General features: G+C 43.2%; 1 protein-coding gene across 1 annotated transcript in view; it reads left to right on the top strand.

Moving 5' to 3' along the window:
- The window catches only part of LOC126482010 (venom carboxylesterase-6-like), a 143,308-nt gene that overhangs the window by 8,579 nt on the left and 112,089 nt on the right, over positions 1-22,640 (top strand). Inside the window, exon 3 of the mRNA XM_050105978.1 lies at positions 3,661-3,832. Within this exon, the coding sequence (XP_049961935.1) occupies positions 3,661-3,832 (172 nt within the window). The remainder of the gene's footprint in view (positions 1-3,660; positions 3,833-22,640) is intronic.

Below are 22,640 nucleotides of genomic sequence, written 5' to 3'. Positions count from 1 at the left end.
GCAAACTTGTCATCAAGATTCTAGTATACCACGATTGACCACTGCAAGGGAGCATCGCTGTATTGTGCAGTGCATCAGGCATCGTAATCCCTACACATCTGCGCCTGCCATTCGAGAACAAGTAATGAGCACCCTGTAACATTCTGTGTTATCCCGCACTTTTAGTTGGAGGCCAGTAACAGCAGGACAGCCGTATTGGGGAAGTACCGTCCCATGCGTAGACCGCCATGAAAAGCGGAACACAAAAAGCTGCGTCTGGAGCGGTGACATGACTGGGAAGCTTGGACCTTTGATGATTGGTGTCACATGAGATGTTCTTTGATAGGCCGCAGTTCTGCATTACCCGGATGACCAACGTCGGCACGTATCGTGGCGACCTTGGGAGAAATCCCATTCTTCCAATGTTTTGGAGAGGCACAGCGTTGTTATTCCGGACCTAATGATTTGGGGAGCCTTCGGGTGTAACTTCATGCCACTGCTGGTAGCGTGGAGACAGTGTCTGCCCTAAACTATCTAGGCGTAACTATCCAGAGCGACCTTAAGCGGAATGACCATATAAAACAGATAGTGGGAAAACCAGACGGCAGACTCAAATTCATCGGAAAAGTCTTAAGGAAATGTAACTCAACCACGAAAGAAGTTGCATATAAGACGCTTGTTCGCCAAATTCTTCACTATTGTCCATTTATCTGGGAGCCCTATCAGGTAGGACTGATAGAGGAGATAGAGAAGATCCAACGAAGAGCTGCTTGCTTCGTCACGGGATCGTTTAACTGGCGAGAGAGCGTTACGGAGATGCTAAACAAACTCCGCTGGCAGACGTTACAAGAGAGGCTTTGTGCATCACGGAGAGATTTACTATTGAAATTTCGGGACAGCACGTTTCAGAAGGAGTCAGAGAACATATTACTGCCCCCACATACATCTCGCGTGTTGACCATGAGGAGAAAATTCGAGCAATTAGAGCCAAACAGAGGCTTACCGACAATAACTCTTCCCATGCACTATTCGCGAGTGGAACAGGGTGGGAGGAAGCAGATAGTGGTACCCAAAGTACCCTCCTCTATACACCATTAGGTGGCTTGCAGAGTATGATGTAGATGTAGATGAGGAAACTGTGACGGTATATCGGTACGTCACTGATATCCTGCTTCCTAATGTTACCTCTAATGCAACACTGTCCTGGTTCCATTTTCCAACATCACAATGCTCGTTCACACATGGCACATATTTCTGTGAACAGTATGTGTGATGTCGAGGTACTCAAGTGGCCAGCGAGATCGCCAGATCTGTCCCCGATAGAACAAGTGCGTGAACAGCTCGGATGTCAATTCCGCCCGAGTGCCATTACCCCGGTTATCAAGGACCAGTTACAGCAATTGTGGTCCAATTTGCCTCAGGAGAGGATACAACTTCTTTATGACTCCCTTCTCAACCAAATCAGTACATTCATACAGGCCAGAGCCTCTGCAGCGTCATACGGAGTGGGCTCATACTGCCAAGTTCTTTGTGAATTTGAGTCGATTTTGTAACGACAGCAGTAACATCATATACTCTCTCACCTGTGAAGTTGCATTTAATTTCCTCCTTCACTTTCCTGTCAGTCAGTGTATTTCTACATCCAGCTGATCTAACAAACTTGGACAATATTCTCAAGATAATGCTTTATCTTTCGACGTGTAATCACTAGGAAAAATATCTTCCCTTCCGAATACCAAAACCCTTATCCATAACCTTACCTTTCCGGTGAATTCACTTCACTTGCTTCGCTGTAGGGCCACCGGTTTGATCCAAATCATCTTAGTTACAGTCCTAATCTGAAGTCGTGTACCTTCGTCTCAGTTACAGTAATCAGAACGCAAATTCAGTTTTAGTATTCTTAAAAATGGTCCAATCATTGCTATTAAGTTTGGTCAGCACTCAGTGAAAAACACAGCTACCTTGAACACTGGTTTGTCATAGTTAACGCTCCATGTAAAGAGCAACGTCCTGCAATTACAGATACGCTTGACGTTTGTTATTCCATAACCCTTTCATCGCTGTTTATCCAGGACCATTCTGCGCGCTTTCTCGCTGTTTTCACCTATAGTTGCAGTTTTGGGATGCTTTTTGCGCCATCATCTGCAAGAGGATTACAGAACCGTTGAATTCAGTTGCCTTTACTTAACTGTGGAAAATGAGCCCTCAAACTCTTCATAAACGTTTATCAGCTTTGTACGAATTTCTGCTGTCTAAGGTCACATTACTATTCGTAACTTCCTAATGACTCTGAAGATAACTCAAAGATATTACATGTGCATATAAGTTATCTTCACTGTTTGTTCCCAGCTCTTAAACAGTGCGAGATTGATTATATGCGTGGAACACATATTGTGGAGAATGAATACAACAGAATACTTGTACTGCATTAACAACTATATTTCGCGTTAAGGATGCGTGGAAATAACATATATACCGTACTTGGAGGAGCATCTGCTTTCTTTTTCGTGTCTGTGGCGTAAGCGCCATGTGTATGGATGGGGCCAGGCCGAGACTTATGATGAAGACAGGCCGTGGCCTGGACGTCACAGCACGTGGCTCTGCACTTCTTAAAGTGGCAGTGATTAACTATTTCAGACGAGTTTAATAATTATTAACTGCGCATTTAAATGCATGCAAGCTCCCGATAGTACACGACAAAGTTAAGACCTTTCAAACAAGGACAAGCTGCTGTTGCAGACCTACCCTACACGGTATGTGGATGTCCACCAGACAAGAAAAAAGTAGAGTGACGTGATTCAAGGAGAACCTAAAGCAATGGATAGCCATTCATTTGACACTGCTTTAAAATGTAGAGAAGAAAATGTTGTTTGCCAGTAAATGTGGTTTCTTGAATGCAATTCAATTTTCACATAATTTCATCTTTATTTTTAAAAAATATAATGGAGGTAAGTGAGGTGGTGAGGTAAAAATTATACAGCGAGACCAGAGAATGAATGCGCGCAGGTTCAAAATGCAGTAATTACTCAGTGATGAAGAGCCTTGCGTAGGACAGGGTAGCCTAGAGCGTAGCATCAAACCAATCTTCGGATTGGAGTCCACAACAATGCCAATATTTTGCTCATAAGAAATTAAGGCCTTCCGGAGGGTAAATAATGATTTTTCCCAAAGTTATGTAAGCCCCTCTGCATGTGAACTGATGTAGCCTCCGTGGAATTCTTCCATTGCTCTTAGTCGTCCATCCACTAGCACCTATCAGTTATTTGCTTTAGGAGTTTGTGTTCATAGAATAGCTATCGAAAATCAACATTACTTTACGGCAACAACGACAGTTAAGAAATTTACGTTGCTGGAATAACAGACTATAGATCTGCAAATAACGTGACATATTTCCCTCTGTCGCATACCCAACGAATCCTCTATTATACGCGGTATTCTCTTGTTTGCATATTTTGTGTATTTTATTTAGTTGATATTTATAATTTGTATACCTGGTACTTTCCGTTTGGCTTGTTTTCTTGTACGTTTTTCCCTATATCGATGATTAATTTCGTGTTGATATGTCTAGAAACAATAACAACAGCAACAGTAACTGTTTCAATAATACGAATGATGTCACCCACTTACGCCGTCATAAATCAGATTCATTTTCTGACACACGATGACGCCACGTTTGTTTAGATTTCTGAGACACCTACGCTGGAAGAGATGGAACTTCGGAAGGATGTTATCGTTGTCATCCACGGTGGCCGATTCACGACAGGCAGCGGTAAGATGGCAGACTTGTCTCCGGAGAATTTCATGGACCACGACGTCGTACTTGTTACATTCAACTACCGTCTGGGCCCTTTGGGTAAGTTATTATTTAGTTTTATGTAACATTTCATGATAGACACAGCCATGTGGACTGTGTGTACCGAAGAATAGTAGTAAACATAAAAAAAAAAAAATATTAATGGCTACATACCGGGAGATCAAAAAGTCAGTATAAATTTGAAAACTGAATAAATCACGGAATAATGTAGGTAGAGAGGTACAAACTGACACACATGCTTGGAATGACATGGGGTTTTATTAGAACCAAAAAAATACAAAAGTTCAAAAACTGTCCGACAGATGGTGCTTCATCTGATCAGAATAGCAATAATTAGCATAACAAAGTAAGACAAAGCAAAGATGATGTTCTTTACAGGAAATGCTCAATATATCCACCATCATTCCTCAACAATAGCTGTAGTCGAGGAATAATGTTGTGAACAGCACTGTAAAGCATGTCCTGAGTTATGATGAGGCATTGGCGTCGGATGTTGTCTTTCAGCATCCCTAGAGATGTCGATCGATCACGATACACTTGCAACTTCAGGTAACCCCAAAGCCAATAATCGCACGGACCTGAGAGGCCAAGCATGACGAAAGTGGCGGCTGAGCAAACGATCATCACCAAACGACGCGCGCAAGAGACCTTTCACGCGTCTAGCAATATGGAGTGGAGCGCCATCCTGCATAAACATCGTACGTTCCAGCAGGTGATTATCAGCCAGGCTGGGGATGATGCGAGTCTGTAACATATCGGCGTACCTCTCACCCGTCATTGACGTTTTGCGGTCTAGTGCCTTCTGTCGGACATTTTGTGAACTTTGTTTTTTTTTTTTGTTCTAATAAAACCCCATGTCATTCCAAGCATGAGTGTCAATTTTTACCTCTCTATCTACGTTATTCCGTGATTTATTAAGTTTTCAAATTTATACTGACTTTTTGATCACCCGGTACATGTGTGGGTGTGGGCTATTGTGGAAGTCAGCACCGACACAAACAAGGAAGGAGAGAAGATGCGATGTCCAGTGGCATGAATCCAAAATCACCTGTACAAAACACTTTCTACTTAACAGAAAACTTTGTTTCTGTTAAGGGAAGAAACATAACATGATACCTGTGCTTCCTGTGCCTCCTACATGCAAGCGCTTTATTCTCTATCACTACTCGTAGAACACAGGCTACGTAACTTCTTCCTATTACTACTGATGATCTCGAAGTCTGCGACTGAACTCGGGTGACCAGCGATGGGCGCCAGGTTAAATCAGCATTGACAGCGGGCACTGTCTTCCTGGATGTGTGGCGCTGCCCGCTCTTTTCATTGACGAGCGGGTCAGCGCCTTCTTGATGACGTTTCGCGGCGCTGCGCTGGACAGTGTGCAGTCGATGCCTTAGGACTGCGCAATACTGGTGATTCATAGACTTGTAACTGACCACTCATGTCTATTCAAGAATTCCTCTGGAGTACAGAAGACGCTGTCAACTTCAGTCTCATTCAAATCCGCTACGGATGTCCGTCAGATATTTTACTTCTCTTTCTAGATCCGCACTTTATCTGCCCAACTGGAGAGTCTAAAACAGATCGTTTACTCCCATACTATGTTGTTGTTGTTGTGGTATTCAGTCCTGAAACTGGTTTGATGCAGTTCTCCATGCTACGCTATCCTGTGCAAGCTTCTTCATCTCCCAGTACTTACTGCAACCTACATCCTTCTGAATCTGCTTGGTGTATTCATCTCTTGGTCTCCCTCTACGATTTTTACCCTCCACGCTGCCCTCCAATGCTAAATTTGTGATCCCTCGATGCCTCAGAACATGTCCTACCAACCGATCCCTTCTTCTAGTCAAGTTGTGCCACAAACTCCTCTTCTCCCCAATTCTATTCAAAACTTCCTCATTAGTTATGTGAGCTACCCATTTAATCTTCAGCATTCTTCTGTAGCACCACATTTCGAAAGCTTCTATTCTCTTCTTGTCCAAACTATTTATCGTCCATGTTCCATTTCCACACATGGCCACACTCCATACAAATACTTTCAGAAACAACTTCCTGACACTTAAATCTATACTCGATGTTAACAAATTTGTCTTCTTCAGAAAAGATTTCCTTGCCATTGCCAGTCTACATTTTATATCTTCTCTACTTCGACCATCATCAGTTATTTTGCTCCCCAAATAGCAAAACTCCTTTACTACTTTAAGTGTCTCATTTCCTAATCTAATTCCTTCAGCATCACCCGACTTAATTCGACTACATTCCATTATCCTCGTTTTGCTTTTGTTGGTGTTCATCTTATATCCTCCTTTCAAGACACTGTCCATTCCGTTCAACTCCCATACTATAGTATTAGTGAATATCACAATCATTCTTGAACGCAAATTGTTAACAGAAAATTTCTTTAGAGTACAGATGAACTCTGAGAATGTTTCATATTCGCAGATGTCTGACACATACACTAATAAGCCGAAACATTATGATCATTGGCCACCGCGACGTTGGATGCCGCCTTGTGTCGTTGTGGGCACGTGGCACGGTAACAAAAGTGTGTAAGCCGAGCAGACACGGATGGGGGGTCGCCTTAGCGAAGATATGGGCTGCAAACGGGGAAATCCATTGAGATAATCAACATTGACAAAGGGCAGATTGTTATTACGCAGAGCCTGTGAATGAGTATCACGAAAACGGCGAAGCTGGTCGAATTCCCACGTGCTGCTGTAGTGAGCAGCTACGGAAACTAGTAGGACAGTGGAACTACCACTAGGCGCTGTATGGTTGGACATCCACGACTATTCACAGAACGTGGGGTTCGGAGGCTTGTCTGCTTTGTAAAGTAGTATAGATGGTGATACGTGACAGCTCTGCCGAAAGGGCACAATGCTGGAGCACGCACAAGTGTTTTGGAGCACACCGTTCATCGTAAATTGTTGAAAGTGGAGCTCCGCAGCAGATACCCCCTACATGTTCACATGTTGACACAACGACATCGCCAGATGCGATTGCAGTGGGCACGGAACGATCGGGATTCGGCCGTTGATCAATGGAAACGTGTCGGTTCTTCGGGTGAACCGCATTTTGCTACAATAGGTCGATGGTCGTTTCCACAAACACCGTCATCGAAGTGAACGGCGGCACAAAACGTATGGCGCAGCACGGATGCAGGCTGGTGCGAGCAGCAAAACGCTAGCGCGCCACGGACTCAAGTTGGTGAGAGCAGTATTATGCTAAGATAAAAATTCTCCTATAAAAATTTGATTCCTATTTCGCGAAGTTATTGATCGAATTTAAAAATTTAAAATGGTGTCATAAACTACTCATTAAGAGCTGTAATATAATGTTAAAAGTTAAAACCATTAAGACAAGACAAGAGCGCAAATACCCGGACTTTATTCATCCAGTATTGAAGGATGAGAGCATATTAGATATCTTGGAGACAAACAGAGGAAGTTAATCTAGAAGAAGGTATTAGCAACCATGATGTCGTTGTGGCTTCTATGTCAGTGGAAGTTGGAAAAAACCAAAGAAACAGCGTAGAGTTTTCTTGTTTGGGAAAGCAAATAAAAGTGTCATTAATGAATATCTTCATAGTCAGCTCCAAGCATTCACCGCGGGACACAAAGATATTGAGCATCTTTGGTCGGAATTTAAAGGTATTGTCCACCATGTTCTAGAGAAGTATGTAACTAGGAAAAATATAGGGGAGGGAAAGGACCCACCTTGGTACAAAAAACATATTAGGAAGTTGCTGAGGAAGCAGAGAATTTTGCACAGTCTTTTTAAACGTAGTCACTGCCCCGCTGACAAACAGAAATTACGCGAAATGCGAGAAGCTGTCAGAAGGACAATGAGAGATTCTTTTAATGCATTTGAAAGCAACATTTTATCCGCAGATTCTAAATATAAGCCCAAAAAGTATTGCTCGTACGTAAAACTTATGAACGCTACAAATAATTCAATATCTTCTCTTGCTGACAGTACGGGTAATGTAGCTGATGATGATAAACAGAAGGCCGAAATTCTATACCATTGCTTTCAAAAACTCGTTTACGGTAGAGGACTGCAGCACCATTCCCCGTTTCAATTATCGAACAAACGCAAGGATGGTTGACATAGTGTTTAGTGGATCTGGGAATGTAAAACAGTTAAGATCCTTAGACACCAGGAAGGCATCTGGCCCAGACGGTATTCCCGTAAGATTTTATGTTGACTATGCTACAAATATTGCACCATTCTTATCCGTCATCTATCAGAGATCATTGGAACAGCGGAAAGTTCCACGGGAGTGGAAGAAGGCCAAGGTGAAAGCAATCTATAAAAAGGGTAGGAAATCGTATGCACATAATTACCGGCCAATTTCACTGACATCAATTTGTTGTAGAATCTTGGAACATATTTTGTGTTCAGACATAATGTCCTTTGTGGACTCTGAGAAGCTCATCTGCAGAAAGCAGCCCGGTTTTAGGAAACAGCGGTCATGCGAGACACAGCTGGCCTTCTTTGCGCGTGATGTACAACAGGCTCTAGATGCCGGCTCCCAGGTTAATGCTATATTTCTCAACTTTCGAAAGGCGTTCGTTCGACTCAGTTCCACACTGTCGCTTGCTCTAAAAAGTGCGAGCCTACGGTCTATCGGTTGACATATGCTGTTGGATAGTAAGTTTTCTAACAGACATGGACCAGTATGTCGTCCTGAACGGGATGACTTTAACAGAAACAAGCGTAACTTCAGGTGTGCCCCAGGGCAGCGTAATAGGTCCGCTGCTTTCTACGATATACATAAACGATCTGGTTGATGGTATTGGAAACGGCATTAGACTGTTTGCCGATGATGCTGTAGTCTACAGGAAAGTAGTATCACACGAAAGTTGTGAACAAATCAATGAGGATTTGCAGAAAATAAATGGGTGGTGTAATGACTGGCAGTATAATGAGGCGAAAATCCCCATTAATGTAAGAGTACAAAAAAATGCCCAGTCTTTGGAAGTGGTAATATCCGTCAAGTATCTGGTGTGACTATTCGAAATGATCTCAAATGGAATGATCAGATTACACAAGTAACGGTTGCGGTTTATTGGTAGAATCCTGAAGCGATGCAGTCCTTCAACAAATTAAATATCTTACAATACATTAGTTCGTCCATTCTTGGAGTATTGTTCGTCTGATGGGACCCTTACCAGTTGGGTCTAATTCAAGAGAATGAGAAGGTCCAAAGAAGAGCGACGAGACTCGTGACTGGTACATTTAGCCATTTCGAGAGCGTTACAAATCTCATAGAATGTTTGAAGTGGGACACACTTGCAGATAGACGGCGCGCTAAACAGAAGGGGTAGCTCACTAAATTCTGAAATTCGATCTTCACCGAGGATGTAGAGCATATATTATTACCACCAACTTTCAAATCGCGCTATGATCACCATTCAAAGAGAAGGGAAATTGGAGTTCGTACTGAGGCGTTCAAACAGTCGCTTTTCCCTCGAGCGATCCGCGAGTGGAGCACAGGAGGCACGAATTGTGCCCTCCGCCACACACCGCTTGGTTGCTAGCGGAGTATATATGTAGATATGTAGATGCAGATGTGGATACCTTACATACGAATCTGGATTTTCCACCCTGAGGCGAAGTTTCGTTACGGAAACTATTATAAGCATCTCGCTTTGAAGTTCACGCTAAATTTAGAACTTCTGTAAAAATTCTCCAATCTTTTGGATCTTGCGTTCGCTTACAATTGGTATACTTTTTTCGTTGCTTCTGCAACAGTTTTCTGACTCGTTTTGTGCACCAATGAAAACCAACTCCATCGCTTGATAATTTTTTAATTTAGTTAGTAATTTGTTAATTTATTTGATATACATCAATATCTCAATTTCTGTCAATGCTATTAGTTTGAATTCAAGTCACATCTGGTCTACGCTTACATTGTTAATTTGGAAGGAGTGGAAATTGTCCCTCAGGAAGGCTCGAGAGAATTTTTATGTGCTTTTCCGAATAGGTATACTTTCGTTTATTTTTGGAGAATTTGGGAGTTACGATATTGTCTCGCTACGACAGCCCTGTGTTCACTAATCACTGTAACCGTTTTGATGCTCATTATTACCTCAGGATTCAAATGGCTCTGAGCACTATGGGACTGAACATCGATGGTCATCAGTCCCCTAGAACTTAGAACTACTTAAACCTAACTAACCTAAGGACAGCACACAACACCCAGCCATCACGAGGCAGAGAAAATCCCTGACCCCGCCGGGAATCGAACCCGGGAACCCGGGCGTGGGAAGCGAGAACGCTACCGCACGACCACGAGATGCGGGCACCTCAGGATTATTTGTTGCTAAGAGGTCAAGTGTATTTTCACAACAGTTTACTATTCGGGTGGTCTCATGAACTAACTGCTTCAAATCATTTTCGGAGAATGCGTTTAGCAGAATTTCGGATGATGTTTTTGCATACCTCCGGTTTTAAACATGTATTTTCACCAACGTATCGAGGGTAAATTGAAGTCACCTCTATCTATAATTGTGTGAGTCGGGTACGTATTTAAAATTAAACTCGAAGTTTTCTTTGAACCTTTCGGCAATTGTATCATCTGAGATGGGAGATCGGTAAAATGATCCAATTATTATTTTATTCCTGTGTACTTGAGTTTCGCTACAAGGTAAACTACTTCTAACAGAACAAATACACCACCGCCAACAGTATATAGCCTATACTTCCTGAATACTATTAGGTTCTTCGCAAAATTTTCGGCTGAACATATCTCCGGCTTTAGCCAGATTTTAGTGCCCATAACGACTTGTGCTTCAGTGCTTTCTACTAGCACTTGTTGCTCTGGTACTTTCCCCATGACAGCTACGACAATTTACAACTGCTATACCGATGGATCCTAGATCTAAATTCTTCCTGTGTTCGACCTGCACCGATTGAGACTGAAGCCCTTTCTGTGTTTTCCTGAGACCATCTAAACTAAAAAACCACCCAGTCCACAACACAGCCCCTGCTACCCGGGTCGCCGCATCCTGCATGTAGTAGATTCCCGACTTATTTAGTGGAACCCCAATCCCTACCAGCATATGCAACCTACACGATCGCAGAACGGTCTGGATCTCTGTTTCAAACTTTCCACTCACCTCTGTGTCACAGGACCGCAATCAGTATTGTCGCCTAAGCTGCAAATGTATAGCTCTGCTTTCATATCATAAACAATACTGGCAGCTTTTACCATTTCTGATAGCCTCTCGAAACCAGAGAGAATCTCTTCTGATCCAAAACGACACACATCATTTGTACCGAAGTAAGCCACCACCTGCAGTTGGCTGCACCCTGTGCTCTTCATGGCATCCTAAAGGACCTGTTCCACGTCTAGAATGACTCCACCAGGTATGCAGACGAAGTGCACACTGGCTTTCTTCCCCTCCTTGGCAGCCATGTCCCTAAGGTGCGCCATAAAGCTACTAACATTGGAGCTCCCAACTACAGGGTGGCCCAAAAAGGATGGCCACATTTTAAATAACTATAACTCCATCAGTTTTACAAATTAATTTTATTCAATTACGTAACTAAATGCTCCCAGGCACCCAATTACAAGAACTAACCACAAAAAATCATGTACGGAAAATGACTTCCGGAAGATGGTGTCCTTCCTCGGTGATGCATTCCACAAGTCTTTCCTCGAAATTTTCCATCACTTTCACTACTGTTTCTTCTTGAATTGCCATAATTTCCGCACTGATTGCCTCCTTCAGATCAATTAAGTTTCGGGGCTTCTTTACGTAGACTTTTGACTTTAGGTATCCCCAAAGAAAAAAATCACAGGCTGAGAGGTCAGGTGATCTCGCGGGCCAGTGGACATCTCCAAAACGCGAGATGATGTGGTGGGGGAACATCCGCCTTAAAACACACATGGAGTCATTGGCTGTGTGGGCCGTGGCCCCGTCCTGTTGAAACCAAATTCGATCTCGATTTACATGTAACTCTCGCAGTTTCGGCACCAAAAAGCTACGTAGCATGTTAACGTAACGTTTCGAGTTCACTGTGACTGTAGCGTTGTTCTCCTCAAAAAAATAAGGACCAACAATCCCCAATCTTGAAATTCCACACCAGACTGTTACCTTAGCACTATGAAGAGGCTTTTGGTGCAATTCTCTGGGATTATCTGCTGCCCAATACCTGCAGTTTTGTTTATTGACAGCCGTCTAAATGGAAATGGGCTTCATCTGACATAAGAAGCACAACATCATTATTAGAGTACAAAATGTCAAGCATTGATTCACAAAATCGTCTTCGCTGCTCAAAATCACGATCATACAGCTTTTGCGTGATCATAATTTTGTATGGGTGAATCTGTAACTCACGGCTTAAAATACGCTGCAACGAACTACGGCTGAGGCCTAAAGTTTGAGCACGGCGCCTAGTGGAACGACGCGGGCTTTGCAGCACTGACGCTCTAACATCATCAATGTTCTGTGGAGTAACTGCCGTACGTGTACGCCCTGTAGATTTACCACTTTTGACAGACCCTGTTGTCCGGAATGCAGTCACCCAACGTGATATGGATCTGCGATCTGGAATGGGTCCATCACGCGCTACACCAAAACGTTGTCGAAACAATCGTTGCACAGTAATAAACGATTCATCATTTCTGAAAAACTGTTCCACAGCAAAAACACGATGCTCGACCGTCCACTGCGCCATTTCGTGGAAAACTGGGTGTAATGGCCGACTTGCAGACGGCCGGCAGTGGTCCCCCCTCCTCACCTTTCAATGGTACTACGCAGTTCAAATCCGACCATCCTTTTTGGGCCACCCAGTACCAATAATCCCACCTCTGTGTTTTCCTGGATCTCGCAGACTGAAATGTTTCAAATTGGTTCAAATGGCTCTGAGCACTATGGGCCTTAACATCTGTGGTCATCAGTCCCCTACGACTTAGAACTACTTAAACGTAACTAACCTAAGCACATCACACACATCCATGCCCGAGGCAGGATTAGAACCTGCGACCGTAGCAGTCGTGCGGTTCCGGACTGAGCGCCTAGAACTGCTCGGCCACTGCGACCGGCTGAAATGTTTGCTCTGGAACAAGATAACCGATAATGTCTGGCTGAGGGACAGTCTCAGCCACAGACAGAACCTGCAACCTGTTCGTAGGGGGAAAAGGTGAATACTGGTGCATTTTGTTAGTGCGGTTTGCCTACATCAGGGTCAAGCATACATTCAGGGGCAAACCTATTGCTCTCTTTTGATTGACAGGTTGTAACACCCTGGGGATATCTATCCTTTTGATTGACAGGTAACGATCCCCAGCAGATGATCCTTCCTTTTGATTGACAGACCCTTAACATATTGTTCCCCCACCCCTACCCCTCCCCCTCCTCCTCCCAGGCCTCAGAGATACTCCAACCAACCCCTCTCCCCCTTGCTGGTACAGGTACACTTACAGGTCTGAGTTATTCGAATAGCGCCCTCTCATTATCATCAGTTTGATTCACTACTTCATTAAGTTCATCAAATACCCCAACCCTCCCTCTCCCCTCCCCTACATGGAAACCGGCGGCTCTGTGGTATAGAGGATGGATCTCATACAGGTAAGAAAAGGGGGTCGCTACGCTTTCAGCTACCTGGTTTCAGCTACCCACTTCCCACGTCCTAAATACATGTACATAGGTCGTTGTATATAGGAAATGTCTTAGGATTTTTGATAGGTTAGTGAATAAGACAAGTAAATATTCTCTTACAAAATCTTTATTAAATATTTGCGTGCGCATTTACACACAGAAAACGACGTTTTCCTTATTTTTGTTAGGTGTAGTTTTAATAATATCCAAATTAATTTTTAACATATTACTTAAATCCACATCTGAATCATCTACTTCTTTCTCCAGCCAGTAATTTGACAAATACAGAGAAGGTATATTCTCGAATTCTAATACATATCTAATTTTCTTCCTGTAAAACACTGGTTTTATGGCTTTAACTATTAGCTCAGTTCCATCCTGCAGTTATTCTAGGCGAGGCCATCGGGAGATTTCAATTTTTCCTCTCATCTCCTCCATGATGCTATTGTTAAAGCGTTCCACATCTTTCTGTGTGTATGTCGGCAACTCTTCTGCTCCACATTCTTGCGGAATTTCTGTGTAGACTTTAAGTTTACAACTTTTGCAAACGAACGTCCATTAAATGTAGTTATTCCATTAGTTTTAAACTCGGCAAATGGCTGTTGTGTTGTTAGGTGGACAACATCCAGCTCGCCACACTTAGATAGAATATAACCATTCTTTTTATGCTGGTCCAAATGGGAATAGAGCTTAATAAACACATTTTTTGTGTATCCATTAATATAGTAAACATTCTTGTCTCCACTGATTTCAGCCAGTACTCCTACAAGTGACCAGTTTCCATTGCTGTTTACTGTAAATGCCAATATTTTATATTCCCCCTTTGTAGCCAGATTTCTCCATACGTTGTGTTTAAATCCATATCTAAATCTGGCCCACACATCTGCAATAGCTTCTTCCTTTTCCAGTTATAGTTTATATTCTTCCTTTGTATCAGTTGCCTTCTCCATATACTCCAATTTCTTTTCTGTGCTTCAAGGTCCTCCATTTCCAGTTTTTTTCTGTACACTTAATACATTAACTGCACTTAAATGAGTAATTTCTTTAATGGGGAATGGTTTAAGTCTCTAGGAAACATTGGCTCTTTTCCTTAAGACTTGTAGTATAACATTATTTGTGGGAACCAGTGCCAATTCGGCGATATCTATAGCAGACGGTATCGTGGAGAATAATTTTCTAGACTGAGAAAAATAAGTTTCTCCTGGTTTGACATAACACTTCTGTGTAATACTTATATTGTCTTTGTTGGAGTCAGAGTTAAGAATCTGCACGTAGTTTACAGGTAGAAAATTAAAACTGTATGCAGACAAATCATAACTTATAATCTTTTCTCAGTCTTGAGAGTTACTTCCACAACGGTCAATTTTTGGGTGTTCTTATTGCCCCAACAGACAAACTGCAGAACGTTATTAAACACGACACAACAGTTCAAAATGGTTCAAATGGCTCTGAGCACTATGGACTTAACTTCTGAGGTCATCAGTCCCCTACAACTTAGAACTACTTAAACCTAACTAACCTAGGGACATTACATACATACATGCCCGAGGCAGGATCCGAACCTGCGACCGTAGCGGTCGTGCGGTTCCAGACTGAAGTGCCTAGAACCGCTCGGCCACTCCAGCCGGCCAACACAACAGTTGTTCTCTACGTTATCCGTCAATTTACGCCTCATGCAAGTTAGTGACACAGAGTAAAGTGGACCACATTGGAAATACTGATTGTTAATATGCAATACATATAAACACTGGTGCACAGGGTTGAATACACGAACGATTCTGTAGTTGTATGCTGTAGCCTCCAAACTGGTAATGCCGTGACGCTTAGCCAAGGAAGACCTAAAAATTTCTCGTAGTTGCATTTCTGGACACTATAAAATCTATAACGTGGTTACCAATATCTTTGTTCACTCCTGGGCTTGTGATTTGACATATAAATTTGTTATGTATCTTTACATTTGCAGCTTAACCACGTTAAACAGTCTATTTCAACTGTCTTATCATCGTCCACAATCACATTGCAGTTTCCCCTGCAGAAGTCGTGGATTGATATTAAGTAGACGCAAATCTCCATTTTGTTAAAAATTCCCGCAAAATCTTGCATTATGTCCAAATATAAAAGGTAACAGTCGTCTACCCGTAGCTGCTGCAACACTCCAGGCAGCTCTTCCTTTAGAACATCCATTTTAAAGTCAGCGTAGTGACCCTCTTTTCTTACCTATATGAGATCCTTCCTCTGTACCACAGAGAAACCAGTTTCCAGGTAGGGGAGGGGTGGGGAGGATTGGGAGTTTACCAGAGGGGGAGGGGTTAATTAACTGATCAATTTAATTAAGTAGTGAATCAAATTGATAAGAGTGGGAGGGGATTATTCGAATAACTACCTGTACCTGTAACAGCGAGGGGGACATGGGTTGGCTGGAGGTTTCCTGAGAGGTCGGGAGGAGGAGGGGAAGGGGTGGGGCAACAATATCTTTCGTCAATAAAAAGGAAGGTTTATCCACAGGTGGTCATTACCTGTCAATCAAAAGGATGGATTATTCCGAGGGGGGTCATAATCTATTAATCAAAAGAGAACCATAGGTTTGACACTGAATGCATGTTGCCCCTGATGTAGGCAATGCGCCGTAACAAAATGCATCAGCACCTTCTTGTCCCCTCTCCTGTTTGTCAGACTTACCAGTGAGGCCTTATGATCAGCTCCCTGGGAAGTCTTTTGCCACCTGCCACGCCCCAAGGCGACCTCCCACTCGATCATTGGTGAGCGGTCAACCTCAGTGAGAGCAGTTACTGGACTGTCCACCAGTTTGGACTGATTGGCGGACTCGTGTGAGTCCTACTGGACGTCCTATTGATCCCCATGGCTGGCCCACAACAGTGATGCCCATCGACTGCAGCCTCAAGCTGTATAACCGAAGCAATCAAGACCTGAAGCTGAGAGCAAAGTGTCACCAACATGGCTCGCATCCGCACACAGCAATCACAGTCCCTATTCATTCTAAAGACCGTGGAAAGCTACACTATACAGACTTGCAAAGTACTATAGACGATAACTACGGAACTCTACTGGAATCACTGACGAAAGGCAAAAACTGTGTCTAATAAATTAGATTAACACACAGAGATTCAAATACTAAACTAACAAAGAATTCAGGTGAGACTAAAATTCGCTCCTGATCAGGAACTTGTAATATGTCACAAAATCGGTTTACCTTCCGACACAAACGTAAATGCGAGAACTGTGTGTACAAAATATTAAATTAACACGCAGAAATTCAAGAAACTAAACTACCGAAGCAAATACACTCCTGGAAATGGAAAAAAGAACACATTGACACCGGTGTGTCAGACCCACCATACTTGCTCCGGACACTGCGAGAGGGCTGTACAAGCAATGATCACACGCACGGCACAGCGGACACACCAGGAACCGCGGTGTTGGCCGTCGAATGGCGCTAGCTGCGCAGCATTTGTGCACCGCCGCCGTCAGTGTCAGCCAGTTTGCCGTGGCATACGGAGCTACATCGCACTCTTTAACACTGGTAGCATGCCGCGACAGCGTGGACGTGAACCGTATGTGCAGTTGACGGACTTTGAGCGAGGGCGTATAGTGGGCATGCGGGAGGCCGGGTGGACGTACCGCCGAATTGCTCAACACGTGGGGCGTGAGGTCTCCACAGTACATCGATGTTGTCGCCAGTGGTCGGCGGAAGGTGCACGTGCCCGTCGACCTGGGACCGGACCGCAGCGACGCACGGATGCACGCCAAGACCGTAGGATCCTACGCAGTGCCGTGGGGGCCGCACCGCCACTTCCCAGCAAATTAGGGACACTGTTGCTCCTGGGGTATCGGCGAGGACCATTCGCAACCGTCTCCATGAAGCTGGGCTACGGTCCCGCACACCGTTAGGCCGTCTTCCGCTCACGCCCCAACATCGTGCAGCCCGCCTCCAGTGCTGTCGCGACAGGCGTGAATGGAGGGACGAATGGAGACGTGTCGTCTTCAGCGATGAGTGTCGCTTCTGCCTTGGTGCCAATGATGGTCGTATGCGTGTTTGGCGCCGTGCAGGTGAGCGCCACAATCAGGACTGCATACGACCGAGGCACACGGGGCCAACACCCGGCATCATGGTGTGGGGAGCGATCTCCTACACTGGCCGTACACCACTGGTGATCGCCGAGGGGACACTGAATAGTGCACGGTACATCCAAACCGTCATCGAACCCATCGTTCTACCATTCCTAGACCGGCAAGGGAACTTGCTGTTCCAACAGGACAATGCACGTCCGCATGTATCCCGTGCCACCCAACGTGCTCTAGAAGGTGTAAGTCAACTACCCTGGCCAACAAGATCTCCGGATCTGTCCCCCATTGAGCATGTTTGGGACTGGATGAAGCGTCGTCTCACGCGGTCTGCACGTCCAGCACGAACGCTGGTCCAACTGAGGCGCCAGGTGGAAATGGCATGGCAAGCCGTTCCACAGGACTACATCCAGCATCTCTACGATCGTCTCCATGGGAGAATAGCAGCCTGCATTGCTGCGAAAGGTGGATATACACTGTACTAGTGCCGACATTGTGCATGCTCTGTTGCCTGTGTCTATGTGCCTGTGGTTCTGTCAGTGTGATCATGTGATGTATCTGACCCCAGGAATGTGTCAATAAAGTTTCCCCTTCCTGGGAAATGAATTCACGGTGTTCTTATTTCAATTTCCAGGAGTGTAGATGAAACAATGTAATTCCAACGGTTGTTAGCGATTTCCAACGATGTTTACATTTAATTTCAAAACTATAGAAAACTTTTTCTCTCTGAGCCCCTCGTCCCCCACTAAATTCTGAAAGAGAAAAAAAATCACTTACTACATTTTCATTGTGTATGAGGTCAGACTTCAGCATCAGGTATGACGTTTGAATTTATTACTAACTGTATTACGAAGTATATACCCTACTGAGTTTGCAGTCAGTATCCATATATGCCATTGAATGTTCCTGCAAAATTATATCCTTGTAGGACATGTAGTTTTGGAGGTATGACGTCATATACGTTTACATAAGTGAAACACTAGTTTTTGCCTAAAATGGTGCACAGTAAAAATTCAGCATCACACATGACATTTTAATTTATGATTTCTTTAACACTGATTTTATTTTCAACGCATGTTGCAGAAATAATCCACATACACCGTAAACCTTACCTGAAATATCATTAAACAGCAAATAGTTCTGGAGATATGACGTCATAAACATGGAGATGAAAGATAAACTAGATTTAGCTGAAAATGGAGCGCGAATTATCCAGCCTACGTTCATCAAGTGTTTCCTAAAGAGAACTGAAGCATAATCTGAAACCTGTGATAAACTTTTTCTCGCTTATATGCTTAAAGTCAAATATGTAACACACTAACTTATCTGTAAAGTAATCAAATGTTTGAAGCTGTTTTTCACATGAGAGTTAGATTCTTGAAGAATCGGAGAATCAGTGGTAGTTACTATAACGTGATCGTGAAATACCGTAAGAGGCATGCAACAGCGATACAACGTGAGGGGGCCCGTTTTGAAGCAGCAACAACCAAAGGATAAGGTCGAACTGAACGTTATTGGCTTTGATTTATAATTAGTAAGTGTCGTAGAGTCTTGTTTCCTAAGGCAGATGCCTTTACCCTTTGATTTGCCCAGCTTCTGAAACAAGACTGCAGATGCTGTTTGAAGGTAAGAATGCTTAATCATTCAAAAAACTGGGAAACTTATGACGGACCTACACTCTCCGTTATATAAATGATCATTACGACACGGAACGGCAATAATTTTGAATAGGTAAGCAATGCAATATGAAACTTAGATTGCAGATAATTATTTACGGTCGCCAGCCCAAAAACGAACAAAAGATAAACTTGGTTAATGACTGAATCGACATTGAAATTAAGTAGTAATTATAAATGTAAAGGAAGGGAGTAGCGGGACAAAATTGCACACGCGCGAATTTGATTGTAAAGCCACATATAACGTGTTAAATTGATTGGTAATGTATTGAAATTACTAACAATTAATAAAAACCAATAACAGTTACTATTAACATGTCTCACGAAATGTTCTGGATTACGTTATTCACTGTACTGGTTCGGTGAAACAAATACTCAAGGCAGATCACTGTTCCATAATAAATATATCTCAGAAAAGTTCGTAATGACTTCGATAACTAACAAAAAAGGACTATGCAATGCCAGGCTTTGAAAATCAATAGCACCTGGAATATTTGCAAAAGATACACATAAAATTATAAAACTCGTTTGATTTGGAATAGCATTAGCACTTTGCTGTGAAATAACTTTTACTTCACTAACAGGATGCAACAGTGGCGCTACATTGTACAAAGAATTTAATAACTACTGCCCCTGATTTTAAAAAAAATAACTAGATTTAATTTAACTGCAGTTTAGTTACTTTTATCTTCATTGAATTATCTTTCTCACTCGCGACTTTCTTGGTATTTATGGAGAAAGCTGACGATTAATGTATAGGGATAATGAGCACCACTCATGAGATCTATGTTTCAATTAAGCAAACAATATAACGTTGAAGTACTGCAAGCCGTGTACGGAAAAAAAGATAACGTGCTTGATTTTACTTTGTGGCAAATTGATGATGGAGCGACGTAATGTATTCTGTAATGAACACTGTTGGCAACTGGCTCTTCTTTAATAACGAGTAACTTTTAGTAATTTTTGGTCACGGTACTCCAATTAACACTTCTTGCTATACACCCAGTTCTGTGCCCAGACGTATGCTTGCTCAAATTTCCATAATGCCTTGCGATGCTTACAACACCATTTCAAAGACAATTTCCATCATGCATTAGGACACAGCCACCTTGCACCTACCTCACCACACAAGAATAGCAACTCTCTTGTTCCAACTGTCTCTCTGCTACTCACTCTACGCTCGTGCGCGTTGAACAATACTGTTATCAACTTTGAAACGGATTCTTTGGATTCTGTAAATATGAATTTCCCTGGCTTAGCTAGGGTTTCTACTACAAAGTGTTTATAATATTACATTTCAACATGGTTTCATAATTTATTATATTACAGTTTTCAAATAGTGTATAATGAAACAGTTAATTAAGCACATACATACACAGAAAAGAGTATTGACAAAATTACAGCATCAACCATCTAAAAATCATGAGAGAAGAAGTTGCGGAGTTATAAAGTGTATAAATGAAAAGAAAAAGTTGGCGAAAAAACTTCATACATTTAGTTACATCTCTTTACGTAGGTTTAATGCTAATATAGCGAGATTCAATACAATAGCCGTGATGTATGTTGCATTAATAACTGCATCGTGCCATCGCAGTTGTACTTTTTCCTACGAAATTCATTCTTTAAAGCACTGCATACGTTTTTATCATATCCAGATTTTATTCTGCTAGTAAGGAAAGTTACGTTACAATACCTTTGAAAGAAAATGGTATTCAAATTCGAGCAATAGAGCAGTGTAGATGTACACTGAGACAAAACGTTATGACCAAAAAAAAAAAAAAAATCGTTCAAATGGCTCTGAGCACTATGGGACTTAACATCTCAGGTCATCAGTCCCCTAGAACTTAGAACTACTTAAACCTAACTAACCTAAGGACATCACACACATCCATGCCCGAGGCAAGATTCGAACCTGCGACCGTAGCGGTCGCGCGTCTCCAGACTGAAGCGCCTGGAACCGCTCGGCCACCAGCGGCCGGCCGTTATGACCACCACTCATTGCCGGCCGTGGTGCCGAGCGGTTCTAGGCGCTTCAGTCTGGAACCGCGCGACCGCTACTGTCGCAGGTTCGAATCCTGCCTTAGGTTAGTTAGGTTTAAGTAGTTCTAAGTTCTAGGGGACTGATGACCTCAGTTCTAAGTTCTAGGGGACTGATGACCTCAGATGTTAAGTCCCATAGTGCTCAGAGCCATTTAAATCATTTTTTGAACCACCACTAAACCGCTCATTGGGAGATTAAATGTCACCTGGTGACGTTGCAAGTACGTTACACGGTAAGGAATGTGTATCGGACCGGAAACAGCGAAGTCCACGACGTAAGAGGCTTTGGTGGAAGGTAGATTGCTGTGGCTGAGGACCTGAATTCAGACATCTCGGAAATCGCCAAGCTGGTTGGCAGTCCACCTGTTACTGCAGTGAGCTTCTAACAAAAGTGCCGAAACCACGAATGGAGTTGGGTGTCTTCGCCTCACCACAGAACGTCGAGGCTGCATTGTCTATAAAGCCGATAGGCTGTTCCCTGTGGCTGATCTGATGACAGAGTACAGTGCTGGTGCAGGCACCAGTGTTCCGGAGCACACCGTTCAGCGCACACAGTTGAAAATGGGACTTCACAGCAGGCAACCCCTACGTGTTACAATGTTGACCCAACGGCACCATTAATTGTGACTGCGGTGGGCATGGGACAATAAACTGAGTTGTAAATAATGGATGCGTGGTCCGATGAATCACGTTTCAAGCTACACCAGATCGAAAGCTATGTCCGGATACAGGCCAACGGCTGTTCGAAACATGCACCACATTGTGGGGTGACACTGACCCGAACTTCCAAGGGACCTCTGGTGGTAATCGAAGGCGCTATGACAGCTGTGGTCTATATAAACATTATTATGGACGACTCGCATCCCTTCATGCTCGAAATCTTCCGCCACGGTAATAGCATTTTTCAGCTTGGTAAAGTCCATAATACAAAGCCAGAATCATCCTACATCAGTTTTTGGAGCGTGTTTCTGGTACAAGTTGATTTCTTGGCCGATGGAACCCGATGAGACACATGTGTGACGCTAGTGGCCCATAATTTATGGGAATTTTGTGACGTGTGCTTAGACAGCGGTACGTGTACCTTCAGAAACTTGACGAGGACTTATCGAATGGGTGAAAAGCAGAACTGCTGCTACATTGCGTTCCAAAGGCCGTCGAGCACGCTATTAAGCAGGTAGTAATGGTGTTTTGGTTTATCCGCTTATTTCGCTCTACTTCAGGCTTCTCTCATTTGGAAAAGTGCTCCTCCCTTACGCAAAACTGCAGCACAACTCTAGCTAGCGGGTTGCCGCACTACCAGGCGTCTCCATGCTTGCCGTATGGAAATGTAACGATAGGTCAGATGATTCAAAATGACGTGTCTGAGTTTCTTGTTTTGAACTCAGTTAAGGAGTTTATGACGAATTTCCAGATCCAGGATAGCTAGTCGTTTCTCTAAAA

This window comes from Schistocerca serialis, chromosome 5, assembly GCF_023864345.2.
Source record: "Schistocerca serialis cubense isolate TAMUIC-IGC-003099 chromosome 5, iqSchSeri2.2, whole genome shotgun sequence".
Taxonomy (NCBI): domain Eukaryota; kingdom Metazoa; phylum Arthropoda; class Insecta; order Orthoptera; family Acrididae; genus Schistocerca; species Schistocerca serialis.
Note: the sequence above shows the minus strand (reverse complement) of the source record. Positions and strands in the feature narration are given on the sequence as shown.